Consider the following 21191-nt stretch of genomic DNA (forward strand, 5'->3'; position numbering starts at 1 on the left):
GGGAGGGGCGGGGCCGGGCAGGGGGTGGGGCTGGAGGGGCGGGCCCAGAGGGGGGCTGGGCGGAGCCTGGCGGGGGCGGGGCTGGGAGGGCCCAGAGGCGGGAGCGGGGCGGGCCCGGGGCGGGGACTGGCGGGCGGGGGCGGGGCCGCAGTCTCCAGGCCGCGGGCGGCGGGACGCACCGGGTCGGGGGCCCGGGGGCCATGGAGCTGCTGTCGGCGCTGAGCCTGGGGGAGCTTGCGCTCAGTTTCTCGCGGGTGCCCCTGTTCCCCGTCTTCGACCTCAGCTACTTCATCGTCTCCATCCTCTACCTCAAGTATGAGCCCGGTGAGTTGGGGACGGGGGCTGGCGAGGGGGCAAGGGGCGGGGAGGGGGAGAACCCTGGACGGGGAAGGAGGGGAGTAGGCGGTGGGAGGGGGCGGGGGAGACAGACCCAGGGACTGGATCAGGAGAGTAGGAGGCAGGCCCTGGGGTCGTGCTGTTCGCCAAGGGGAGAGGCGCACCGGGCTGTGGGCTGGCATCTTGGGGCTGGGGGCGCCGACAGGGAAGCCCTAGAAGATGGAGGCGGGGGTGGTGGCGGGAAAGACCCAAAGATTGGATAAGGGGGAGCAGGAGGCAGGTGCTGGGGTCGTGGGTTCTCCCAGGAAGCCCCCAGGACGGTGGGGGTGGGGCGGGGAAGCCGCGGTGTTTGGAGGAGGGGGAACAGGTGTGGGGGGAGCGTGGTCTTTAGAGCAGGGGGTCTGCCCCCTTGAGGGCAGGCAGGTGCGTGGACTTGGGCAAGGGGCCAGAGACGGATTGTAGCGTGGGTGCTGCATGTCCCGGGTCAGCGCCGCTGGCCTGGGCCAGAGGCCCTGGTCGCCTGCAGCCTTGACCTCCCTGCGTGCCCTTGGCTGGCCCGGTGTCTATATAAGGGCCGGCGGTGCTGGGGGACCCGCGATCAGGTTCAGCGAAAATGACACCCGTGTCCCCTCCCCTGCTGCAGCCTCCTCCTGTCGCCTCTGCTAGGGCCACGCTGGGTCTCTGAGCCCGGGGTGGGGATTCTTCCAGCCTTGGCTTCAGCTGCTTTCCACTTATGGAGCAGAACCGCCCCGCCCCCCCGTGGGTGATTTGAGGTCAGCCTCCTCCCTCCGCTCCAGACCCTTCTGGGGGGAGTAGAAGGATGGTAGCGGCCACTTCTAGATTAAAAGAGAGAATTTTTACAAAATGAGAATGAATGGCCTCCTCCGAGTGTGTTCTATTTTTATGCAAGCTTCCCCATGAGCTAATGTTTCTTGTTCACCTTCCTAGTATTTTAATTATTTTAGTGCACAGCAAGAAACTTAGCTTTAGGAGAAAAAAATGTGTGTGTATATATATATATATATATATATATATATATATATATATATATATCACTCACCCCAAGCTCTGTGACTGTGACTCCCTGGGCAGGTGACAATCGCCCCGTCTCTCTCAGGATAGAAATGCCTTTATTCCCTTTTCGATTGATAAAAAATAGGTGCAGGTGTTTAGTAAAGCTGACAAGAGCAAAGGAGAAAGAATTACAGTTCACGTGGCGGTGGCCTCCCTTCCAGGTCTCTCTTCTACCCTCGTAGTTACAGATCTTCTGTAGTGCACAACCTTATGCAAACAGGATTAACCCTCCTTGTCAGGCGTCTGTTCTATTTTTTGCCCAACTACATGGCAGATCCTGTTTCTTTAAAAGCTATTCTGGAGCCCAGTTACTTTGCAAAGCAAAATAACCTGCTTTAAAAAAAAAAAAACTATTTTTGGCTTCTGCAATTCTTTTAATTAAAGAATGTATTTGACTTATTTGAAAGAGTTACAGAGAGAGAGAGACAGAAAGACAGATGGGTCGTCCATCCGCTGGTTCACTCCCCAGATGGCCACAATGGCCAGAGCTGCGCCGATCCAAAGCCAGGAGCTTCCTCTGGGTCTCCCATGTGGGTGCAGGGGCCCAAGGACTTGGGCCATCTTCTGCTGCTTTTCCCAGGTGCACTAGCAGTAAGCTGAATTGGAAGTGGAGCAGCCCAGACTCGAACCGGCGCCCATATGCGATGCCAGCGCTGTGGCCTGGGGCTTTAACCCACTGTGCCACAGCACTGGCCCCCAAAATAAGCTTTTGTGCTGTTTTCCCCTCTGGGGAGAATTCCTGGTGATTCAGGCCAATGACTGAAGGCAGAATCCAGCACAGCCTGGAAAAATCTACAACCTGGGAGGGTGGGACCCCTTCTGGGGAACGGGGGTGGGAGGGGAGAGAGGGGTGGTCTCTGTGGGCTGAGTAAGGGGCCTACAGAAAGGGTTGAGCTCAGAACAGGAAGTGACAGAGCCGGAAGTGGCTCTCCACGCTGGCTGCACCTTAGAGCCCCCTTCCACCCCCAGAGCCAGAGCCAGTGAATCCGTGTCTGGAGGCACAGTTGCCACACTCCCCTCCCCCAGGGACTGCCTTTAGAACCTGCCCAGGGCCACCTGCTGCTTTCCTGACCTGAGTAAATAAGGAACACCGTGGGGAAGCGTGGGGAAGCTCGGTGAGGTGGCCTGTGGGCCTCTGGTCCCTTGCCTGGGAGGCAGCTGGCTTGAGGACTCAAACCCAGGTCTGATTGATTCCGAAAAAAAACAGATTTCCCCAAGAGGGACTTGCTTCTCCTAGAACGAGGAGGTACCAGGTTGAGCTGCCTGTTTGGTGTGCAGGCTAAGCATCAGTACGTAATAATTTTGTTTTTTTTTCCAGAACCTGTATGGTAGATCAGCTGTCGAATTGGCACAGCCCCATACAGAAAGTCAGTTTGAGGCTCCTTGTTCAAAAAATTGCAGCCGCTATAGCAGAACAAGAACATGGAACTAAGTGTGGGGCCCTTCTGGGCTCTGGCCCCTGTAGAAAGTCGGAGCTGGCTCCGAGGTTAGCTGCCGAGTCTGATTTGGGAATCGGCTGTTTTTAAGATTTATTTATTTGAAAGGCAGCGTGATAGACATCTTCCATCCTCTGGTTCACCCACCCCCCCACCCCCCTGCCGCCGCCACCGCCATGGCTGGGCCAGCCCAGGCCAAAACCAGAAGCCTGGGGCTCCATCCGGGTCTCCCATGTGGGTGGCAGGAACCCAAGTATTGGAGACGTCATCCACTGCCTTCCCAGGTGAATTAGTGGAGAACTGGATCAGAAGCAGAGGGGCCGGCGCTGGGGCGTAGCAGGTAAAGCTGCCGCCTGCAGTGCGGGCATCCCATATGGCTGCTCCACTTCCCATCCAGCTCTCTGCTGTGATCTGGGAACGCAGTAGAAGCTGGCCCACATGCTGGGGGCCCCTGCATCTGCGTGGGAGCCCCGGATGGAGCTCCTGGCTCTGGATCAGCCCAGCTCTGGCCATTGCGGCCACTTGGGAAGTGACCCAGCGGATGGAAGACCTCTCTCTCTCTCTCTCTCTCTCTCTCTCTCTCTCTGTAGCTCTGCCCTTCAAATAGATAAATAAATCTTTAAAAAAAAAAAAAAAAAGTAGAAGAGGAAACAGAGTAGCCTGGTACTCTGATATGGGATGAAAAATCCACAGGTTTTACCCGCTGCGCCACAGTGCCTGCCACTGGGAGTCAGTTCTTCCTGCAGTAGCAAGCTGGCCACTTCACTTCCTTGAACCTCAGTTTGCTCAGCTATGAAATGGGATCATTGTTTAGAATAAAAACAAAACCCTGGGTTATTGCGGAGATCTGTGGAGCGCATTGTCATGGTAGGATGTGAGATGTGAGAGAGGCATGGAGGTCAGAGGTCGCTGGGATTGTCTGGAGCCAGGCTCCCTCCAGGGCAGAGCTCGGCGTGTGGTCCTCAGGGGAGCAGCCTCTCTGTTACCCTGGGCCCTGATTGGAAATGCAGACTCCCAGGCCGCACCCAGGCATGCCGAGTCAGGTGTGTGGACAAGATGCCCAGGTGTTCCCCAGGCGGGCTGGCGTCCTGGAATGATGAGCGAGAAGGGGCGGGGCTGCTTCGAGAAGACCTGGAGCTCCTTAAGTGCAGGGAGGCAGGCCGGCGCCGCGGCTCACTAGGCTAATCCTCCGCCTTGCGGCGCCGGCACACCGGGTTCTAGTCCCGGTCGGGGCGCCGGATTCTGTCCCCGTTGCCCCTCTTCCAGGCCAGCTCTCTGCTGTGGCCCAGGAGTGCAGTGGAGGATGGCCCAAGTGCTTGGGCCCTGCACCGCATAGGAGACCAGGAGAAGCACCTGGCTCCTGCCTTCGGATTAGTGCGGTGCGGCGGCCATTGGAGGGTGAACCAACGGCAAAGGAAGACCTTTCTCTCTGTCTCTCTCTCTCTCACTGTCCACTCTGCCTGTCAAAAAAAAAAAAAAAAAAGTGCAGGGAGGCAGGAGCCTGGCTTAGCGCTGGACCCCTTGCTCCATGCATGGACAGAGAGGAGGCGGCAGGCTTGGCGGCACAGCAGGTAGAGCCTCGGCCTGTGAGGCCCGCTCTCAGATTGGAGCACTGGTTGGAGTTCTGGCTATGCGCCTCCCATCCAGCTTCCTCCTTATGTGCCTAGGAAAGCAGTGGACGACGCTTCAAGTCCTCGTGCCCCTGCCACCCGTGCAGGAGACGCAGGTGGAATTCCTGGCTCCTGGCCCTGGCTGTTGGGGCCATTTGGGGAGTGAACCAGCAGATGGCAACTCTCCCTCTTTCTGTCACTCTGCCTTTCAAATAAATGTTTGTTTTTTTTAAAGAAAGAAGTCTGTACATATTATGTATAACACATTTTTTCCAATGTGTTTGATCCACAGTTGGTTGAATCTACAGGTGTAGAACCCGAGGATGCAGGTTTTTTTTTTTTTTTTTTGAAAGTTCTATGTCTAAAAAAAATTTTTATGTTTATTTGTGTATTTGAAAGTCAGAGTTATAGAAAGTAGAAAAGAGAGAGAGAGGAATCTTCCATCTGCTGGTTCTCTTCCCAAATGGCCACAATTACCAGGACTGGGCCAGGCCAAAGTCAGCTTCATCTGGGTCTCCCACGAGGGTGCAGGGACCCAAGCTCTTGGGCCATCTTCTACTGCTTTCCCAGGTGCATCAGCAGGGAGCTGGATCAGAAGTGGCGTGGCCAGGACGTACAGTGGAGCCCATATGGGATAGGGATGCCAGTGTCGTTCTGGTTTTTCGTTCCATTTTATTTTTTTTTATTTTTTATTTATTTGACAGGTAGAGTTACAGACAGTGAGAGAGAGAGAGAGAGAGAGAGAGAGAGAGAGAAAGGTCTTGCTTCTGTTGGTTCACTCCCCAGATGGCTGCAACAGCCGGAGCTGTGCCGATCCAAAGCCAGGAGACAGGAATTTCTTCCCCATCTCCCGTGGGGTGCAGAGACCCAAGCAGTTGGGCCATTTTCCACTGCTTTCCCAGGCCACAGCAGAGAGCTGGATCGGAAGTGGAGCAGCCAGGACAAAGAACTGATGCCCATGGGATGCCAGCACTGCAGGTGGAGGCTTAGCCTACTATGCCCCAGTGCAGGCCCCCACCCTGGACTTTGGACTGCATGGGAAACTGAGGCTGGGGCAGGGTTGGCAGTCATTTGTCCGAGGGCACACGTAAGGAAGCAGCAGAGCTGGAACATGGGTGTGCGACTTTCCTACCAGGGCACACCCATGCCGCAGACATGGGCGCCTGCCTATCAGGGCACAGCTCCCACCTGCTGCAGTCCTTCCCCCCTCCCCCCTCCCCATCCCACCCCACTGCCACTCTGGGGCCCTGGAACGATCCCAGAGGACATGGAGCAAAACCCTGGAAAGAATTCGGCCCCTGGGAGTTATTTTTAGAGGCAGAGGGATCCATTTCTGCAAGACGTGAGCGCCTGGCCCCCTGCAGGACCCGCCAGCTGCTCCACGGACTCACTCCCAGCTGAAGGTAGCAGCGTTTGAAATCAGACACCCAGTGCTGGAGACCAGAATGGTGGTGCTTCCTGCGGGAGGACCTGGGTTCCCTGGGTTCCCATGGAGACTTGGACAACATTGGAAGGAGAGAGGAAGGCGCAGGGTGGGGGTTGGGGTGGTAGCTGCAGGGAGAGACTGGAGCTGGGGGCTTTCATTGTAGCTCCAAGAGGGATTAGGATCCCCTGCATGGTGGAAAGAGGCAGAGAGGCGTGGTTAGCTAATGGAGTGGTGAGCAAAGAGGAGCCTGGTGGGGCTGGCGCTGTGGCACTGTGGGTAAAGCCACTGCCTGCAGAGTCACCATCCATCCCCACATGGGTGCTGGTTCGAGTCCCGGCTGCTCCACTTCCGATCCAACGCCCTGCTGGACAGGAGCAGATGGCCCAAGTGCTTGGGCCCCTGCCACCCACATGAAGGGGTTGTGGAGGAGCTGGGACTTGAACACCCACCCCAGTGCAAAAAAAAAAAAAAAAAAAATTTTGTGCATAGTTTGTTCATGCTATATGTTTTCCATGAAGTTTTTGAAGACCCCTTGTCTAACAAAGGCCCCTTGATTTGGGGCTCAGAGACAACAGATCTGGGTGCCAGCATGGTCGGTTCCAGTGGGGGCCTTCCTCTGACTTCTCATGACCCCTAATGTTGGGAGGAAATGGGGTGCGGGCAAGTGAGCCCCACGGGGGTCCCTTCTATAAGGGTCTTAATCCCACTCATAACCTCATCTAATCCGAGGCCCCTGCCGGAAGCCCCGGAGTGTGTGTGGGGGGGAGTGCAGTTTCCGTATTTATGTCTTGGGTGGACACAGACATTCAGTCCATAGCAATAGCAATAGGCAGCTGTGCAAGTGGCTTCACACACGGTACGTGGCCCGGGGGATGCCAGCCACGCAGGTTTGACTGTGGACTCTCATCTCTGGAAAGAAAGTGACCCCCCCACCTCTCCCTCCACCAGAAGAAAAAAAACAACAAACAAATGAACAGATTCTCATCCCTCCTCCTCCTTCTTTCTCTTCTCATGCCTCCCTCCTTCTTTCCTTTTTTTTTTTTTTTAATTTACTTATTTATTTGATTATTTGAAAGGCAGAGTTACAGAGAGGCAGTGGAGAGACAAAGAGAAAGAGAGAGCAAGCGAAGTTGTCCATCAGCTGGTTCACTCCCCAGCTGGCCACAATGGCCAGAGCTGCACTGATCCAAAGCCAGGAGCCAGGAGCTTCTTCCTGGTCTCCCATGGGGGTGCAGGGGCCCAAGGACTTGGGCCATCTTCTGCTGCTTTCCCAGGGGCATTAGCAGGGAGCTGGATTGGAAGTGGAGCAGCAGGGCTCGAACCAGCAGCCTTATGAGATGCCAGCGCTAACCTTCTACACCAGAGTGCCAGCCCCAGGATAGCCCATCTTTTCTCTTTCCTTTCCTTCCTCCTTGCCACCCCCTTCTGTCTGTCAGTCTGTCTCTCTAATTTGAGAGGCAGACAAAGAGAGCTCCAATCTTCCGGTTTACTCCCTAAATGTCCACAATAGCCCGGGCCAGGCTGGGGTCAAAGCCTGGAGCCTGGACCTCCCACATCCGGGTCTCCCACACCAGTGGCAGGGATCTAGCTACCTGAGGATTTGGGGAGTGAACCAGTGGATGCAAAACCTCTCTGTGTGTGTTTCTCACTCTCTCTGGTGCTCTGCCTTTCAAATAAATAAATATTAAATAAAAGTACTGGGTACCAACTTCCTGCAGCCCCGCTGTGCCCTCCCAGTCTCTGTCAAACTTTCTGAGAGGCACTGAGCTGAGGCGACACTGAATCCATTTGCAGCTGCTACAGTGTAAAATGCAAAAGTTCCCGGATGCTGTCAGTGCGTCAGAACCCTGCCGAGACCACTGCCTCCTTCCATGAGGGGAGGAAAGGCTGGGTTTCAGAAAGAGCCCAGGCTCAGTCCCAGGTTTGCCCTGTGCCACCACAGCCGCGGGCACACCTTCCGCGCATCTCGGCTCTCCCGTCTGAAATCTGCAAACCGTACAGCGTGGGGCAGGAGTTTGGATGGGGCACCTGGATGAGGAAGGACACTGCCACCCCAAGGCTTGGAGGAGGTGCGGGGCAAGGTGTGCCCTTGGCACCCTGGTGACAGTGGCCGCCGCTCCCTGTCCCCGCCCAGGAGCGGTTGAGCTGTCGCGGCGCCACCCGGTGGCCTCCTGGCTGTGCGCCATGCTGCACTGTTTCGGGAGCTACATCCTGGCGGACCTGCTCCTCGGCGAGCCCCTCATCGACTACTTTAGCAACAACTCCAGCATCCTGCTGGCCTCTGCTGTCTGGTGAGCTAAGCCCAGAGCGGGGCAAAAGCTGGTCGGGGGACCCTGGGCACCAGGGAGGCGGGAGGCAGGAGGGACACACCACCCTCCATGCCCAGCTCGATCCTGAGGCTGGTGCACACCAGAGGGGGTTCTGGACACAACTTCACCCTCCCCCCGTGGTCAGCCCTGGCCCTCGCACCTCAGAGAGCTCCCTGCCCTCAGGTACTTGATTTTCTTCTGCCCCCTGGACCTCTTCTACAAGTGCGTCTGCTTCCTGCCGGTGAAGCTCATCTTCGTGGCCATGAAGGAGGTGGTGAGAGTGCGCAAGATTGCCGTGGGCATCCACCACGCCCACCACCACTACCACCACGGGTGGTTCATCATGATCGCCACCGGCTGGGTCAAAGGTAACGAGGGGGTGACGCCGACAGAGAAGAGCCACCTTGCTGAGCACTTCCTCTGCCAGGGCTCAGCCACAGCCGTGGTTCGGGGCTCAAGGGTGTGAACACTGGAGTGTGTCCCAGGCTCTCCATGAAGGGGGCCACTAGTGCCCACTGTGGCACAGCAGGTGAAGCCACCTCCCCTCCGTGTCACCAGCATCCCACGAGGGTGCAGGTTCAAGTTCCTGCTGCACTGCTCCTCTTCCTCCCCTCTTCCCCCTCGTCCTCCTCTCCTCCCCCCCCCCTTTTATTTATTCACTTGAAAGGCAGATACAGAGAGAGAGAAAGAGAGTCACAGAGCAAGAATGTTCCATCCGCTGGTTCACTCCCAAAATGGCTGCAACCACCAGGGCTGGGCTGGGCCAAAGCCAAGAGCCAGGAGCTTCTTTCTGGCCTCCCATGGGCATTGCAGGGGCCCAAGGACTTGGGCCATCTTCTGCTGCTTTCCCAGGTGCATTAGCAGGGAGCTGGATGGGAAGCTGAGAAGCTGGGACTCGAACCGATGCTCCTATGGGATGCTGGTGTTGTAGGCATCGGTTTCAGCCGCTGTACCACAGTGCCAGCCCTCAGGGCAGGTTTGAGTTGAGGCCTTTATGTGTTGTCTTGCATGTGACTGCTAGGACTCCCCTTTAGCACAGAGCAGCGTCTCCTTGCTGGCCAGGGAAATGAAGCGACCTGCCCACGGTCATGCTAGGCGCGCACGGTCATGCTAGCCACGCTTGTATCAGCTCCAGGTTCTCTGCACCCAGCACCAGGTTCTTAACCATTTTGAAATCTTCCATTTTTCCTCCTCTGTCTGTGCTAAGAAGCAGACAAAGACTGACTTGAAAACAGAAAACTGGGGCCAGTGTTGTGGTGCAGTTTCTGATCTTGGCATCCTATAATGGGACACCGGTTCGAGTCCCAGCTGCTCCACTTCCCATCCAGCTCCCTGCTAACACACCTGGGAAAGCAGCAGAAGATGGCCTAAATGCTTGAGGCTCCTGCCAACCACGTTACAACCATTTGGAGAGTTAATTAGTTAATTATTTTTTCCTAAAAAGTAAAAAAGACGTGTTTATTTGAGTTACGGAGTGAAAAAGAGAGTCATGGAGTGGGAGAGATCTCCCATCTAATGGTTCACTCACCAAATGGCAGCAAGAGCCAGGGCTAGGCCAGCCCAAAGCCAGGGGCTGAGAACTGCATCTAGGTCTCCCGTGTGCACAGCAGGGACCCAGGCACTCAGGCCAGCCTCTGCTGCTTTCCCAGATGCATTAGCAGGGAGCTGGATCAGAAGTGGAGCCGCCAGGACTCAAACCAGCACACACAGGGGCTACCAGTGCTGCAGGCGGCAGCTTAACCTGCAACTCCAGCCCCCAGATAAACAGATCTTTGAAAACAAAACAGAAAACTGTTACTCAAAATAGAGAGGGATGTTTTATAATAATAAGAGTGTCGCTGTAGCAGACATCAACCATTATAAACATATACGGACCCAAAAATAGAGCACCGAAATACATACCGCGAAAGCAGGTGGAAGTTTAGTGAGAAAGAGCTGATTCAGCACTGCCAGTCGGCAAAGCGGGCGGAGGAAGAGGGGGAAGGCCCAGGCAGGGGCTGAAGTCCCCTGTGCCCTCCCCACTGCTTCCTGCCCAACGATAGCATCAGGGCTAGAGTGATCCTCCGCTGAGCCGTGTTTTCACTTGGGGCTGGACCGTTCTCTGCATGGGAGCTGTCGTGTGTCGTAAGCCACTCCCCAGGGTGGGCCTGAACCCACTCCCATGCTGACAAACGCGTCTCTGGACGTGGCCCCAGATGAGAAGCCCCGGTCCGCTGGCCCGTGCCAGGTACCCCCGGTTGGCACCATGGTTTCTGGAGTGGGTATCTGAGCCTCTGAAGCCAGTCGGCGTGGATAGGGAGATTGTTCCATGTGACGGTCCTTGTCCTCTTGGTACAGAGGGAATTCCCCAGGGGTGGGTGGGCACAACACGTCAGGGGGCCGGCACTGTGGCATAGAGGGTAAAGCCCCCACCTGCAGTGCCAGCATCCCATATGGGCGCCGGTTCAAGTCCCGGCTGCTCCACTTCCAATCCAGCTCTCTGCTATGGCCTGGGAAAGCAGTGGAAGATGGCCCAAGTGCTTGGGTCCCCTGCATCCGTGTGGGAGACCCAGTGGAAGCTCCTGGCTCCAGGCTTCGGATTGGCTCAGCTCCAGCTGTGGTGGCCAATTGAGGAGTGAACCAGCGGATGGAAGACCTCTCTCTCCCTCTCTCTGCCTTTCCTTCTCTCTGTGTGTAACTCTGACTTTCAAATAAATAAATAAATCTTAAAAAAAAATTTAAAAAAAAGACACATCAGGGTCCTAGATTAGGGGCATCAGGGCAGATGGCCCCAGGTTTAAAATTTACTATCTTCCTTCCTCCCTTCTAGTTTATTTATTTGAAAGGGAGAGAGAGAGAGAGATCCTCCATCCACGGGTTCACTCCCCAAATGCCCACAACGGCAGGGGCTGGACCAGCTTGAAGCCAGGAGCCAGGAGCTCCATCCGGGTCTCCCACATGGGTGGCAGGGGCCCAAGCACTGGGGCCATCTTTGGCTGCTTTCCCAGGGGCATTAGCAGGGAGCTGGGTTGGAAGTGGAGCAGCTGGGACTTGAACCGGTGCCCATATGGGATGCCACCGTCCCAGGCGGCAGCTTTACCCGCTGAGCTACAACGCCAGCCTCAAGTCTCACCTCCAGGCTCTGCCCTCCCCAAGCCTCCAGTGCAGTCACCCACCCCCAGGCTCAGTGTCACACTAGAGAGGACGCAAGCTGCTGCCTTGGGGGTCCAGAGGGGGCCATGGTGGGTGGCAGGCTCCCTCAGAAGTGCCCTGTCCCCCAGGCTCTGGCGTCGCCCTCCTGTCCAACGTTGAGCAGCTGCTCCGAGGCGTCTGGAAGCCGGAGACCAACGAGATCCTGCACATGTCCTTGTGAGTATCACACCCAGCCACCACTGGGTACAGGCGGCTGCCCCAGGGTTGGGTAACGCCGATAACTTGGAGATGCGTTAGCCCCTAGCTGGACCTTCCGGAGGCTACGGCTGGGGAAGCCCAGAGCAGGAGCCACAGCTCTTGCCTAGGGGACGAGCAGGGGGAGAGAGAGCCGTGAGGAGGAAGTAGCATCTGATTTGGGTTTTGAAGAGTGAGTAGGAGTTTTCCAGCTAAAGAAAGCACTTCCAGACAGAGGCTCCTGTGCCAGCTATCAAGGTGGGAGAGGGCAGTGACACTGGCAGGTGCACAGGGTCAGGATAGAGCGCCTTGGTGGGGTGTCAGGCGTGAGCTGGGGAACGTGGGTGGGGAGTCATGGGCAGGGCCAGATGTCAGCAGCCAGGATCTGACACAGGACCCAATGGCTTCATTAAGCCTAAACAATTTGTAAAAGACTTCACAGGTTTGAGCTAGTTAAACGTTCTTCCCATCTCCAGTAAGTAAAGCCACAGCTGTGGGAATGTAACAGAATTATACCCCAACGCCAGTGAAAATCACCCCCCGCTCCACACTTTGGAAAACACGATGCTACGTCATTTATTTTATCCCACAGAACACCTCTTCCCACCCTCATTTCAGCAGTGAGGACGTGGGGGCCCAGAGCCGTTATGTAGCTTGCTACACAGAGGGCACAGACTTCCTCTCTCAGACTTTTTTTTTTTTTTTTAAGATTTATTTTTACTTATTTGGCAGAGTTACAGAGGGAGGTAGACAGAGAGAGAGAGAGAGAGGTGTTCCATGAGTTGAGCCGATCTGTAGCCAGGAGCCAGGAGCTTCCTCCGGGTCTCCCACTTGGGTGCAGGGGCCCAAGCACTTGGGCCATCTTCCTCTGCTTTCCCAGGCGCATTAGCGGGGAGCTGGATCGGAAGTGGAGCAGCCGGGACTTGAATGGGCGCCCATATGGGATGCCTGTGCTGCAGGCTGGGGCTTTAACCTGCTGCACCACAGTGCTGGCCCCTCTACACACACACAGAGCAAGAAAGAGATTTTCCAGCCACTGGTTCACTCCGCAAATGGCCACAATGGCCAGGGCTGGGCCAGACTGAGGCCTGGAGCTCCATCCCCATGTCCCATGTGGTGGCCAGGGCGCAAGCACTTGAGCCATCTCCCCTTGGTTTCCCAGGGGCCTTGGCAGGGAGCTGGATCCGAAGCAGAGCAGCCCAGACTCAAACCAGCATTCACGGGGGATGCCATTGACGTGGGTGGCAGCTTAAGCCGCTGCGCCAGGGCGCCGGCCCTCCGTGTTAGGGTTTGGGGCTGCAAACGGACGCAGGTGAAAATCAGAGTCCAGGAGAGCGTGCAGCTGGAGTCGCATGGACGGAGCCTAGTTCTCCCAGCAGGCCTCTGTGACCGCACACAGGGCGTCCTGCCACCAGCGGAAGCTCCTGCGGGCACCTAACTGCCTCTGTGTACCTGGCCTGGGCCCCTTCCCCCAGAGGTCCAACGGAAGCTGCCAGGCCCCGACCGTAGGTGACACAAATCACCCCAGACAGGCAAGGGCACCGTGAGCAGGGCAGCTTCCAGGACTGGGGCCCAGGCTAGACCTCTCTTTGGGCCAGGTTAACCCCTCGCCGCACAGGGAGACCTCACCCCACCCACTCTTCATGTGCGGGAGAAGCCGGGGTGGGAGCCGGGGTCTGGGTGGGAGCTGTAAAGGCCTTCTGGTACCCTCTCTCGGCAGCCCCACCAAGGCCAGCCTGTACGGGGCCATCCTCTTCACCCTCCAGCAGACGCGCTGGCTGCCCGTGTCCAAGGCCAGCCTCATCTTCATCTTCACCATGTTCATGGTTTCCTGCAAGGTGAGCCTCTCCCTGTCTTCCCCAGGGGCCGCCCCGCACCTCCGAGGCTGGGAGCCCGCAACCTGGATGCTCTCAGTTTATGGGGGGAGCTTGCCTGGAGGTTCCTTGGAAGACAGTCTTTATTTTATTTTTTTAAGATTTTTTTTTTTATTGTATATATTTGAAAACAGAGTTGCAGAGAGAGGTAGAAAGAGACAGAGACAGAGAGAGAGAGAGAGAGAGATCTTCCATCTGCTGGTTCTTTCTCTAAATGGCTGGGCTAAGTCAAAGCCAGGAGCCTGCGGCTCCATCCGGGTCTCCCACGCGGGTGCAGGGGCCCAAGCACTTGTACCATCACTGCTGCTTTCCATGGCGCATTAGCAGGGAGCTGGATCAGAAATGTAGCAGCCAGGACTCGAACAAGCGCTAGTCTGGGGTGCTGGTGTAGCAAGCGCTGGTTTAACTTGCTACACCACAACACGGGGTCTGTTAAAGAGTGATGTTCTCCAGGGCTTTTGAGCAAAGACCAGCGCAGTCCTGGTGCCCGGGGCACAGAGGCCTGAGGGACCGGAAGCCAGGAACTCATCCCCGGAGAGCAAGCGGCTGAGCAGGACGAGGGGTGGCGCTGGTCTGGCCTTGAGTCAGGGTCACCCCACCTCCCCTTCTTGGAAGACCCAAGCCCATGCACTTTCCTTGGGAGGGGATTATAGGGCCAGCAACAGAGAATGAGCCGGAGCCTGCCTGTGTCGTGACAGAGCGGAGGGGGAGCTGACCGCCATTTAAGTTACTTTCAAAGAACGCCCACGGGCCACACGGCTTAGCAACAAGAGAAGCTGGAGGCTGGAGGGTGGAGATCCAGGTCCCAGCGCGGAGGGATTCTGCCGAGGGCCTCTCTCTGGTTGCAGATGGCTAACTTCTCTCTGTACCCTCACACGGTGGGTGGGAAGGACTGGCTAGCTCTCCAGGGCTGCTTTTATTTTTTATTTATTTTGCTTTAAACATTTTATTTTGTATTGGGGCCAGCACAGTGGCCTAGTGGGTACAGCCCCACTTACAATGCCAGCATTCCATGCGGGCGCCAGTTCGAGTCCCAGCTGCTCCACTTCTGATCCGGCTCCCTGCTATGGCCTGGGAAAGCAACGGAAGATGGCCCAAGTGCTTGGGCCCCTGCCACCTATGTAGGAGACCCGGATGGAGCTCCTGGCTTTGGCCTGGCCCAGCCCTGGCTGTTGCAGCCATTTGGGGAATGAACCAGCAGATGGAAAAATCTCTCTCTGTCACTCTGCCTTTTAAATAAATGAACAAATGAATAAATAAATCTTGAGAGAGAGAGATCTCAAAAAAATATTTGTTTCAAGGGCAGAGGGACAGAGAGTTTTGGAGAGAGAGAGAATCTATCCACTGGTGCATTTCCCCAATGCCTGCAACAGCCAGAGCTGGCCCAGGCCAAAGCCAGGAGCCCCACCTAGGTCTCCCGGGTGGGAGGCAGGGACCCAAGCACTTGGGCCATCAGCTGCTGCCTCCCAGGAAGCCGGATCAGAAGTGGAGCAGCCGGGACTCGAACCAGCTCTCCGATACGGGAGGCGGGCGTCCTTCAGCTGTGGCTTAACCCACGGTGACTCGGTGCCCAGCCCCAGCCCCGCCTCCTTATCTGAATTTCGGGCGGTGGGACACAGACTTGCAGACCCTAGCAGCCAGCACAGTGAGCTCCTCTGAGCCCGGGTGTTGGGAGGCTCCTGCGAGGTGGGCGGCCAGCTGTTCCAGCGACGCTGGGGCACCAGGTTCCCGGTCTCTAGACAACCAGGACTGTGGCTCCTGCTCCCGGAGGCACCTGCGGGCAGAGTGTGGGCCTGGGCCACCTCCCGCCGTGACCTCACCCTTGGTTCTTCTTTCCTCCCTGCCCCTCCCCCTCGGGCTCCTGCTGTTTCCCTACAGGTGTTCCTGACAGCCACGCACTCCCACAGCTCCCCGTTTGACGTCCTGGAGGCCTACGTGTGCCCTGTGCTGTTCGGGACGGGCTCCGGGGGCGACCACCCCCAGGACAACCACGGCGCCTGGCCCGGCGGGCCCCCCTCTGGGGCCCTGGCCACCAAGTCCAAGGAGGAGCTGAGCGAGGGCTCCAGGAAGAAGAAGACCAAGAAGGCGGATTAGAGGGTGGGTGTGGGGGGCCACGGAGGAGAGGACCCGACCCCAGGGACCCTCGGGCTCAGACCCTCCCATCTGCCCACCGGGGCCATCATCCCACCCTCCAGGGATGGCGGGGAGGAGCCATGAGACCCGGGGCTGGAGGATTTTGTTAGGGTAGGAGGGCCGCACCCCCCCAGGTCCTCTTCCTCCTTTTCGGCTTTTGGGAGGGGCACACAGACCCCCCAGGAGCCGCCCCTGCCCGAAACCCTAACTGTTCCTCCCTCCTCGCCCCTTTGCCTCCAACAAAAGGAATGAGGCTTGTTCCTTTCATGGGTGTTTCCTGTGCACCTGCAGCCGGCCAGGTGCTGTGGTTTCCAAATCGCTCCTTAGCCAGGCCGCTCTGTGGTTAGACCTCCCCCTCCCCTCCCCGACCCACTGATGCCCAGGCTGTGCTGTCTCCCTAGGCCAGCTGCCAGCCTTCCCTGAGCCTCAGCCCCGTGTGTCCCCATCTGCAGAATGGAGACCCCCCGGCCCCTCGTCTCTTTGAGGCTGGACTTGGAAAAAGCCCGCTGAGCTCAGGAACAGCCCTGCAGGCAAGACCGGGAGAGATCCCGGTTGACAACGGCTCTGCATACTTTTAGATCATCTGTGTTTGTGGGTCACAGGCACTTCCCACGGGACGTGGCACGAGGAAGGCCTCCACCACGCTTGCCTGGGGCGGGGGGGCTGAGAACTGAGAGGGTGCGCAATTCTGCTCCTTGGCTTCAGGTCACCCCTGAACCAAACAAATACAACCGGCTGGCGTGGGGTGGGGGTGGGGTGAGGGTCCCAGATCCAGCTGAACGCTCACGGTTAGGCCCTGGAAGCGTCAGGCCTCCCTTGCACCAGAGTCTTGCTCATTCAGTCATTCAACAAACACACAGATGCCTATGCTGTGTTCAGCCTTGTGCTGCCGCTGGGCTGGGCTGGGCCGGGCTGGGGGCGGGGGTGGGGTGGGGGAGCAATAGCTTCAGGGTCCTTCTCGGCCTCCCCAAAACTCATCCCAGGTCATGATGTGGGCGTGGCCAGCCTCTCAAGGGAGACACCGCACCCACACCAGGTGGGGGAGGGGGAGCCCCAGGTGTTGCCTGGCTATTGGAAAGTGCCTTTTTGGGGTAACGCCTGGAAGTTGGGTGGGCCCCAAGACTGTGAGTCCCCCAGTGTCAGCCCCTGCACGTCCACTGGAGCTCGGGTAGAGGGCTCAGCCAATAAAACCGTTACGAATGAACCCTCGTGGCTCGTCCCATTCATCTGTAGGTTTGTTTTTTTTTTAAGATTTATTTATTTAGGCCGGCGCCGCAGCTCAATAGGCTAATCCACCTGCTGCGGCTCACTAGGCTAATCCTCCACCTGCTGCGCCGGCACACCGGGTTCTAGTCCCGGTCAGGGCGCTGGATTCTGTCCTGGTTGCCCCTCTTCCAGGCCAGCTCTCTGCTGTGGCCTGGGAGTGCAGTGGAGGATGGCCTGAGTGCTTGGGTCCTGCACCCCATGGGAGACCAGGAGGAAGCACTTGGCTCCTGGCTTCAGATCAAGCACGAGGCGGCCATTGGAGGGTGAACCAATGGCAAAGGAAGACCTTTCTGTCTCTCACTGTCCACTCTGCCTGTCAAAAAAAATTTTTTAAAAGATTTATTTATTTATGTCGGAGGCAGAGTTACAGACAGGCAGAGAGAGGTCTTCCATCCCCTGGTTTACTCCCCAGATGGCCGCAGCTACATCGATGAAGCCAGGAGCTCCATCCAGGTCTCCCACGCAGGTGCAGGGGCCCAAGCACTTGGGCCATCTTCCACCGCTTTCCCAGGCCACAGCAGAGAGCTGGATTGGAAGTGGAGCAGCCAGGACTTAAACCAGCGTCCATATGGGATGCCGGCGCTTCAAGCGGCAGCTTTACCCGCTACGCCACAGCGCCGGCCCCCATTTGTACACTTTTATTCTGTTAAGATTTTACTTATTTAAAAGAGCATCAGAGAGAGAGACATAAACAGAGTTCTTCCATATGCTGGTTCACCCCCCACCACCACCAGACACCTGCAGCAGCCATGAAGCCAGGAGCCCAGAACGCCATCCGGGTCGCCCACGTGGGCGGCAGGGACCCAAGTCCTTGAGCGGCCGCCTGGGGTGTGCATTAGCGGGAAGCTGGGATTGTTAGACACACAGCCAGAACTTGAACCCAGGCACTCAGATGTGGGACGCGGGGGACCCCGGCGGCGTCCTACCCACTGTCCCACATGCTCTCCCTATGCATTTAATGTAAGGGATGGAAACCAAGTGAACGGCTGCAAGAGGTTGGGGTGGTTCAGACGTTTTTCTACCAAGCGGTCACAGGTGCTGGGGGAGGCGGGGTGGACTGCGATGGCGGCGGATCCTCAGAACCTGCGGGACTGGACGCCGAAGTCCTGCCTGGATCTATAAAGAAACAAGGAAACCAGAGACAGGGCTCTGGGACTTCCCAGCTGTGCAGGGAACTCCAGTTCCCCCAGGACAGCTCGCGGGAGGGGTCTGCAGGGGCCGGGACCACAGCCAGCCGCGCGCCTGCGCAGAGACACTCAGCCGGGCTGGGGGAGATCAGTCCGCCCCCCAGCCCAACCTTCTGGGCTCTGATTTCCTGGGGGGAAGAGATGGTGCTCAGGCAGCCACCCAGGCTATTCTGGGAATGATTGACAGGGCAAGCTGGCCCTGGGGGCCGCTCTCAAGCCCGGGCTAAAATTAGCCGAAGTCCCCGCTCAGAGACCTTGGTCTTGCATTAACAGAAAGGTCGTTTTTTTTTCCCTCCATTTGTAAACAATGTTGCTACAATACAAAATACAGATTTTACTTTTTAAAAAAGGATTTATTCTATTTGAAAGGCAGAGTTAGGGGGTGGGGGAGACAGACAGATTCCATCTGCTGGGTCATTCCCCAGATAGCCACAACAGCCAGGGCTGGACCAGGCTGAAGCCGGCAGCAGCCCCACCGTGTAGGGAAGGAGGGAGGGAGGAACCCAGGTACGGAGCCCTCAGCCACTGCCTCCCAGGGCACGCACTTGCAGGAAGCTGGGGTTGGGGGCGGAGCTAGGGCTCTCACCTGTGCACCCTGATGGGGGGTACGGGTGTCCCCGCAGCGACAGAGAGAGAGAGAATCTTCAGCCACGGGTTCATGACCCAAATGGCCACAACAGCGGCCAGGGCTGGGTCACGGCGAAGCCAGGAGCCCAGAACTCCATGAAGGTCGCCCATGTGGAAGGCAGGCACCCCGGCACTTGGGCTGTCACCTGCCACCTCCCACTTTGGCATTAACAGGAGCGGCTGCGACTCCCACAGGCACTGCACTCTGGGAAGCTGCCAGTCCCATCCCAGCTCATCCCTGTGCAACCCCTACCCTTGAGTGTGGAGACCCGGCACCTGCTCCCAGGCACATAACACGGAAACAAGGAGAGGCAGCGTCCTGGATGCCGGGCCCGGCTCCGCTTGCTGTGACAGCTCAAGGACCTGGGTCCCCCCGCCCGCACGGGGGAGACTCGCGTGGGGTTCCTGGCTCCCGTCTGTGGCCTGGCGTTTGGAGAACGAGGCAGCGGATGGAGGACACAGGGAGGGTGTGTCTCCGCCTCTCAAATAATAATCATAAAATAGTAGCAAGCAGAGTTCAATCCTAAGAAGCGCGTGATCCCTGGCACAGAGCAGGCTTTAGGTAAATTAAGTTCCTGGGCCCCCAGCCAGCAGCCACCTGGGACGTGGGCGGAGAGAACCCGGCTTCCTGGGACCTGCCTGGAGGTCTCTGGGAAGAGGCCCGGCTCAGCCAGTGCAGGGACCCCCAGGGGCCGGTGAGGGCGACCACAGGTGCTGGTGAGACCTGGCCTGGCCACTCACTGGCCCCGTGACCTGGGGCAGACAGACCACTCCCCAAGGGAAGAAAGGAGGAGGAGGAGGAGGTCAAGGGCAGGTCGGCTGTGGCCCCCGAGCTTTGTTTGTAAATAAAGGTTTATTGGCACACAGCCACACGCATTTGTTCCCGTAATTGTCTAATTGTCGTGGTGCTACATCCGGGAGCTGAGTCATTGCAACAGACCTGCCCAGGGCTGGAAACACAGACTTGCACGACCTCCGGGCTGGGTGACTCTCTCTTTATCATTATTATTATTTTTAATTTGAAAGGCAGAGAGGGACAGATTGGGAGAAGGCTCCCATGACTAGTTCAGTCCTCAAATGTTAACGGTCAGGGCTGGGCCAGGCCAAAGCTAGGAGCCAGGAGCTCCATCCAGCTCTCCCTCCTAACCTACATCTGGCCCGTTGGTTCTCTTAGGAGGTGCAAACCACAAACATTCGCGTCTCACAGTTCTCTCTGGGGGCTGGAAGGCCAGGATCAGGTGTGGGCAGACCCCGCTGCGTGGCGGAGGGCAGAGGCGCCAGGTCTCCTCCTCTTTCTAGAAGACGTTAGCCCTTCTCCCTGGGGGATCTTCTCCCATCATGACCTCATGGCACCCAAACGCCCCGCCTCCGATACCATCATATTAGGGGTTAGGATTCCAACACGGATTTTAAAATTTATTTTATTTATTTGCATTTTACTAGAGATTTTTCCCCCCATCTGTTGGTTCACTCTCCCCAAAAGTCCACAATGGCTGCAGCTGGGTCAGGCCAAAGCCAGGAGCCAAGATCTCCAACTGGGCCTCGCACCTGGGTGGCAGGGCCTCCCCACTTCACCCCCACCAAGGTGTTCGTTAGCAGGAAGCTGGCTGGGCCGCGGCTTGAGCCTGAGCTGTCTCATAGGGGATGTGGGCACCCCAAGCAGTGGCTGGACCAAATGCCCAACCCAAGCCCCAGTTTTTATAACCTAATCTCTCACTTTTTAAGATTTCATTTTTTCATTTATTTATTTGAGAGGTAGAGTTACAGACAGTGAGAGGGAGAGACAGACAGAAAGGTCTGCCACCCGCTGGTTCACCCCCCAAATGGCTACAATGGCCAGAGCTGTGTCGATCTGAAGCCAGGAGCCAGGAGCTCCATCCAGGTCTCCCACGCAGGTGCAGGGGCCCAAGCACTTGGGCCATCTTCTACTGCTTTCCCAGGCCATAGCAGAGAGCTGGATCAGAAGTGGAGCAACCAGGTCTCGAACTGGTACCCATATGGTATGCCGGCACTGCAGGCAGTGGCTTTACCTGCTATGCCACAGCGCCAGCACCTATTTTGTTTCTTATAAAGCCACCACCTGTGATGCCAGCATCTCATACAAGTGCTGGTTCAAGTCCTGGCTGCTCCACTTCCGATCCAGCTCCCTGCTAACGGCCTGGGTAAAGCAGTGGGACATGGCCCAAGTACTTGGGCCCCTCTCACCCACATGGGGGACCCTGATGAAGCTCCTGGCTTTGGCCTGGCCCAGCACTGGCCATTGTGGCCATCTGGGGAGTGTACTGGCAGATGGAAGGTGTCTCTTTCTCTCTCTAACTCTTTCAAATAAACAAATCTTAAAAAAAGGGGGGGGGCAAGGAAATAGGGGGTACTCAAATCCAGCCCCTTACCCCACCCTTTTGGAATGTTCAATTAACCTCGCCCCGGACGTCACACCCTGGGCGTCCGGATCTCAGGAAGAGATGGCCCAGCACCCCCCAGAGTGCAGCTTGAGTGGGCCCACACCGCTCTGACAGACAGACCTCCACCCCTGCTGGAATCCCCCCC

General features: G+C 57.2%; 1 protein-coding gene and 1 long non-coding RNA gene across 4 annotated transcripts; one reads left to right on the forward strand and one right to left on the reverse strand.

The window, feature by feature from the left end:
- The first annotated feature begins 115 nt into the window (after positions 1-115).
- On the forward strand, positions 116-16768 carry TMEM38A (transmembrane protein 38A). 3 transcript variants are annotated; one of them, XM_070058411.1, is made up of 7 exons: positions 116-324; positions 8017-8173; positions 8375-8559; positions 11452-11539; positions 13278-13395; positions 15310-15528; positions 15966-16768. In XM_070058411.1, exons 1-6 carry the CDS (start codon positions 201-203, stop codon positions 15523-15525), a joined length of 888 nt encoding a protein of 295 aa, XP_069914512.1. In that variant the 5' UTR covers positions 116-200; the 3' UTR covers positions 15526-15528; positions 15966-16768. The 3 variants fall into 3 exon arrangements, with proteins under 3 accessions (XP_069914512.1, XP_051691648.1, NP_001093439.1); XM_051835688.2 differs by having other exon boundaries at positions 16017-16768; NM_001099969.1 differs by lacking the exon at positions 15966-16768 and having other exon boundaries at positions 201-324; positions 15310-15525.
- Positions 16769-17466: 698 nt separating this feature from the next.
- Positions 17467-18969, reverse strand: LOC138845659 (uncharacterized). The gene is made up of 2 exons (XR_011382884.1): positions 18604-18969; positions 17467-17946 (listed from the first exon to the last, which is right to left on the reverse strand). It is a non-coding gene; the product is annotated as an uncharacterized lncRNA (long non-coding RNA).
- Positions 18970-21191: the final 2222 nt, after the last annotated feature.

Source organism: Oryctolagus cuniculus, chromosome 16 (genome assembly GCF_964237555.1).
Source record: "Oryctolagus cuniculus chromosome 16, mOryCun1.1, whole genome shotgun sequence".
Lineage (NCBI taxonomy): Eukaryota > Metazoa > Chordata > Mammalia > Lagomorpha > Leporidae > Oryctolagus > Oryctolagus cuniculus.

Coding starts and splice junctions, on each gene's coding strand:
- TMEM38A (XM_070058411.1), top strand. CDS start 201: ATGGAGCTGCTGTCGGCGCTGAGCCTGGGGGAGCTTGCGCTCAGTTTC. Junction 325..8,016: donor CTACCTCAAGTATGAGCCCG/GTGAGTTGGGGA, acceptor GTCCCCGCCCAG/GAGCGGTTGAGCTGTCGCGG. Junction 8,560..11,451: donor CGCCACCGGCTGGGTCAAAG/GTAACGAGGGGG, acceptor CCTGTCCCCCAG/GCTCTGGCGTCGCCCTCCTG.